The sequence below is a fragment of the Phytophthora infestans genome, genomic scaffold (genome assembly GCF_000142945.1).
Source record: "Phytophthora infestans T30-4 supercont1.38 genomic scaffold, whole genome shotgun sequence".
Classification (NCBI taxonomy): Eukaryota; Oomycota; class Peronosporomycetes; order Peronosporales; family Peronosporaceae; genus Phytophthora; species Phytophthora infestans.
The window spans coordinates 430,624-436,075 of NW_003303721.1; the positions used below are offsets into that span (position 1 = coordinate 430,624).

Here is a 5,452-nt window from a genome sequence, read left to right on the forward strand (position 1 = left end):
TTCAGGAACCCCGAGGCTCTGGGGAGGAGTGTTGGACATTGATGTAAGAGCCAGCCAACGGGCAGGTGACCGGAAGCCAGACCCCCAAGGACCTTTACGCAAGTGTCGAGTCGACGTACGACATTTTGACTTGGTTTCACTATTGGGACCAATTAGATTGAGTGTAGGCGCGTGTCTTTTCAGGTTATTGTGTAGTGTGCATGTAGAATCCAACTAAAACTCCTTTGAATATATTTCTCACTGTCACTTCAACCTTCTGCCGAGCAAGTGCCAAACCAACATCTGCCTCGACCCACACCTCACCGGCCTTGACAGCTCCGCTTACAGACTTTTTATAGTAATTAAGATCTACTATGAAATTGTTATTTTTGCACAATACTTAGCCGTCTTAAGTGTAAGAAAACTGAATATAGCTAGATATTCTAAAAAACAAATTCTAGGAGGAGTAAAGTGAGCTATATTTTTGTTACGTACGCCAAGTTTCTATCAGTTTATACCCATGCTAAACCTTTACTGCCGAGTGACACCTGTGAAGTTTGTACGAAACGGTAGGAAAATACGACATTCTCATTCGAAATTTGTATCATATCGATACCTACTATTGGTGTGTGACATAATTTTAATTTTAAAGTAATCCCTTAGGGCGGTAGGTACTACAGTACTACTCGTTGCACTACCAGGATTAATAGTACTAGTATTATAGCACTTGCACGTATTAAATACTTGCATGTCATGCGACTTTGTTGTCGCACTTGTCGAGCAGCGACATTTTACAATTATCGCTGGCTGGCTTGCCAGTTTTTCGCTTGATACACTGGCACATTCGCCTTTGGCAACGCAGGCTTACCCAGAATCATGTCAGCGGCCTTCTCGGCGATTATGATAACAGGCGCATTTGTGTTGCCGCTCACAATATTAGGCATGATAGAAGCGTCCACAACGCGAAGACCCTCCAGTCCATGGACACGAGTCTGAGGATCCACAACAGAGTTCTCATCCACGCCCATGCGAGCCGTACACGACACGTGGAACTCCGTGGCCGCGTATTTACGGGCCCACGCGTCGATCTGTTCGTCCGACTGGACACTTTCCTTCGGCGAAATACCCTTTCCGCAGAATTCCTTAAACGCGTTTTGGGCGAAGATCTCCCGCGTCAACTTGACGCCCTCTCGAAGCGTGACACGGCTCTCTTCTTCGGCCATGTACTTGGGGTCAATGATCGGGTGTTCGTAAGGGTTGTCGCAGCGTAACTTGATCGTGCCATTCTGAGAACTACGCATGAGCGAAATGTGCCCACTCATGGCATGACCAATCTCACGCAGCTGATAATGTTCGTCCACGGCGCTCGGACTGAATTGGATTTGCAGATCCGGCTGCGACTTACCTGGAGCACTATGGAAGAAAGAGTCAGCTACAGAGTAACAATGCAAACTTAAAACTACACCTTACGTGCGGATGAATCCGCCCACTTCGCAGTGTGGACTGGCACCTGGCCCAGTCTTGGAGGTAAACCACTCGTAGCCAATTTGGAGTACTTTACCAGGGAAGCGCTTTGTCGCGTGGTACAATGTGATAGAACATGGAAGACCACATCGGTCTCAACCTGCAGTTTGAGTGCAAGAAGCCTACAGCAGGGAGGTGCTGCACGAGAGGCACTCCGACTTTCCTGAAGTGATCCGCGTCACCAACACCTGACAGCAGGAGCAACTGAGGAGTGTTGATAGCTCCGCCCGAGAGGATAACCTCTTTGCGTGACAAGATCTTGGAAACCGCCTTCGTCTTGTTGCTTTCCACTTGAATACCGATCACTTTTCTGCCTTCGAATAATAATTTAGTCACAAAAGTATCCGGCACGACCGTCAGGTTATCACGATCCATTTTGGGATGGAGAAATGCTGCAGAGCTACTCCATCGTTTGCCCTCGTGGATTGTCAAGTCGTGCCAGCCCACACCTTCCTGTTGATACCCGTTCAGGTCTTCTGTAAATGGGTACCCAGCCTCGACACCAGCATCCAGAAATGCCTGGAAAAGTGGCTGGTCCTTCTGCGTATCTCTCACTACATGAAGGGGTCCATCGCCACCACGGTAGTCGTCTCCACCGAGCTGGTGATTCTGCGACCGCTTAAAGTACGGTAAGCACTTCGCATAGCTCCATCCCTCAGCACCGTTCGCCTCCCAGTCGTTGTAGTCCTTCGCATTGCCACGAGTGTACACCATGGCGTTAATAGACGAAGAGCCACCAAGCACTCGACCGCGTGGGAACCCGATGCGTCGGTTGTTCAAAAATCCCTGCGGCTCTGTGAAGTAGTTCCAGTTGTACCGTTCATCCGCGAGGTTGATCGGGACGGCAGCTGGCATCTCAATCAGGACGGAATCCCATCGATTGCGGTCGCTAGGACCAGCTTCCACCAGCAGCACCTTGTTGCTAGGATCGGCACCTAGTCGGTTGGCAAGCACACAGCCGGCGGATCCTGCGCCGACAATGACGTAGTCGTATTCACTCGACGTCGAAAAGGAAGCGATGCCTCTCGTTGTAGCCGGCAGGAGACCGTTGTGGCCATCTATAGCAGTTTTTCCATAACACAACGCGTGGCGAAGCATGATGGGCAGAGTTTAAGATATCATGGTGAAGGGAACGAAGTCAAAGAGATTCAAACGAGATTGTGATAAAGATTGTGATCACTGATCAGGGGTTCATATCATTGGCAGTTCATATCAGTTATTGTCCACTTCATTGATTTTGCGCGCTCTATTCGCTGTCTAAGTCGTTGTTGCTATTTACATAAATCGCTTTCCATAAAACGACCAACTCGTTGTTTTTTATTCAGACGAAAAGTTTCATCATCGAGAGCAACTAGAGAATGGAGGCTGCTCTACGCGAGCTTCGCCACGAGTGCGACGCAGAGGTGACTATTAAGATCGGAGAGCCTCTAACAGACTGTAGAGCGGTTCATGGATCGCGACGTGCTATGACTTTTTCGGTTGAAGAAGGGTACGCAGTACTTAAGGAGAAGCTGCGACTCTTGGTGAAGGACGACTCGGCTGTGACTTGGCCAGCGGATGCTGGTCTACATTAAAGCCACTGTGAACGCCCGACAAAGTGACTACAAGCGTCTACCCGAGGACGCAGAAGCGTTCTCACAGCTATTGCGGAAGGTGTGGGGTAGAAGAAAGAGTCCAAGCCAGCGGCTAGCTCTGTTCATGTACGTCAACCGGGTCAAAAAATCAAACCCAATCCATCGGGCAACAGCTGTCCGTATGGCCCAGGCCTCTCGCAATATAGCGGAGACCTTGAGAAGTGAAAACCGAGAGGCCCCAGGGCCAGCATCGCTCGAGTACTGGGCAACTGTACAAGCGCGGCAACATGACGATGCTCCAGTTGTTCAACCGAACAACGAGACCTTCCGTCAGCTAAACTACATTGACGCTCGCGCTCGACAACACCAGCACGAAGTTGCTGCAGCGACAAGCGCAGCAAATGCGGAGACTCGTCGTATCCATATCATGATTAACGGCGTGCTAGTACCTATCGACCTAAACATCCAAGAGGTTCGGGCAGTTTTGGGTTTACCAGGATATGATCTCCGGCCGCCGTTTCGCGAACGAGCAGTACGTACCGTTGCCGTACCCGAAGACGCAGTTGATTTAGATCATGCTGACGTAGAAGATGACAGAGCGGACGACTTCGACGAAGACATAGAAGAAGACGGAGTAGACGATGATGGAAGGCAAGCTGTAGTATAACTTATCTAGTACTATCTGCTCTATCGTCAAATACATACCTAACTAAATCTATTGAATATCCGCATTTTCGATACAAATTTTTACCTATAGAATCGTTAGAACGAGTGCAATCTCGTAATGCAACCTCTAATACGGCCTCGGGGTTAGTTTGGAATGCCATGTTGGCGTGGTTGATGATCCACCGCTTGAGTAGAGAGAATGACACCTCTATAGGATTTAATTGTGGGCAATACGGAGGTAGAAAGAAGAGTAGAGCACCCGTTGAGTGTACTAATTCCTCCAGTTCACGATACATGTGTATCTTTGCGTTATCAAGAACTACAATGCTTCTAGGAAGAGGCCACCGATTTAAAAATGGTGCAATCTTTTCACTAAAAGCCTTGTGGAACTCTCTGCGCGAGAACGTCCCCCTCGTCATTTCCCAAGCAAAAAACCCTGTTGTATCCATTGCAGCCAGCACGGAGACACGCTCACCCCGTCTAAACGGCAGGTCCACCACGGCAGGGGTACCCCTCGGCGACCACGCGTACCGACGCATACAGTCACGACCGGCTTTCGCTGTCTCGTCCAAGAAGACGAGCTGCTCTGGTCCATTGTAAAATGGAAGTAGCTTATTGTAGTACACCGCAATTTCCGCCGGAGCTGCCTCCCTTGCCCGTTTGCTGAGCACCTTGCGCGTGAGGTGCAGGTCGAAGCGGAGGGCTCTACAAATAGTAGCTTCGGATGTATTTCTCAGTGTAGGGAAGCGAGCTCTCAGTGCTGACCGCAGCTCGTCGATGTAGAAACACGGGTGAGACTGAGCATATTTACGAACAAATTGGCACACGTTTTGCGGCCATCTTGACGTGCGTTGCTTCCGACCCTTTCCTTCGACAGTACCTCGATTGAGAAACCACCCATACCACCTCTCTATGGACCTTTTCGATACACCGAGAATGCTTGCAACATGCGCGATATCAACGTCGTAAACATGTATCAATGATACCGCCCGCCAACGAAGATCACTTGACTTGGTCATGCTTGTCAGAGCCTTGAGCAGTTGATATCAGAGACTTTAATGAGTTTAGACAGCGAATGGCGGTTCGAATGTCCGCCATTCGTTATTATCTGAGCCCAACTCGTCCTCAAAGTCGTCAACCCCCTTAAATATGTTACTCGTCAAGTGACTAAATCGCTGTTCCAACTTTGATAAGTCGTTGAGATAAGCAAGGTTTCCGCCAAAATGCATGAAACGTACAATAAACCGTCTTTTACAAATGCTAAAGATAAAAATTCATTTGTGTTGCAACACAAAAATAGGACCCTCCTCCTCCTCCTCCAAAGTTTAAACTTTTTAAAGGAAGTGGTTCTTCAAGTTTGCTCTTGCGAAAGTTGCATAACGCAATACGAAGCACGCCGCGGCGGCTAGATCCGCTGCGGTGCCAGTACTCGGGGACGTGCCACAAAGATAGAGCGTCACTGGCTGTGTGATTGGCATCGGAAGCGGCAGACCGAAAGAAAGCAGACAGTGGTGCTGAGGGAAAAATTTAAGCTGCTTGAATAGTTCTTTATCAGCAACTCCATCTTCAGAGCAAAACGGAGTGAAGTACATGTATTAGAATTGCCGTGTAGCAACTTATGAGGTATACGTGTAATTAATAGCGAAACCACTGGGATTTTATAATAGCCAATAGACACCGGGTGTGACGTGTGAGCGGATTGTGTAGCT

At 48.8% G+C, this 5,452-nt stretch overlaps 1 protein-coding gene across 1 annotated transcript; it reads right to left on the reverse strand.

The window, feature by feature from the left end:
• Positions 1–776: 776 nt before the first annotated feature.
• PITG_15033 (choline dehydrogenase, putative) lies at positions 777–2,601 on the reverse strand (the record flags this gene model as incomplete). The annotated part of the gene is made up of 3 exons (XM_002898165.1): positions 777–1,392; positions 1,450–1,550; positions 1,630–2,601. The coding sequence occupies 3 exons, from the start codon at positions 2,599–2,601 to the stop codon at positions 777–779; spliced, it is 1,689 nt and encodes a 562-aa protein (XP_002898211.1).
• Positions 2,602–5,452: the final 2,851 nt, after the last annotated feature.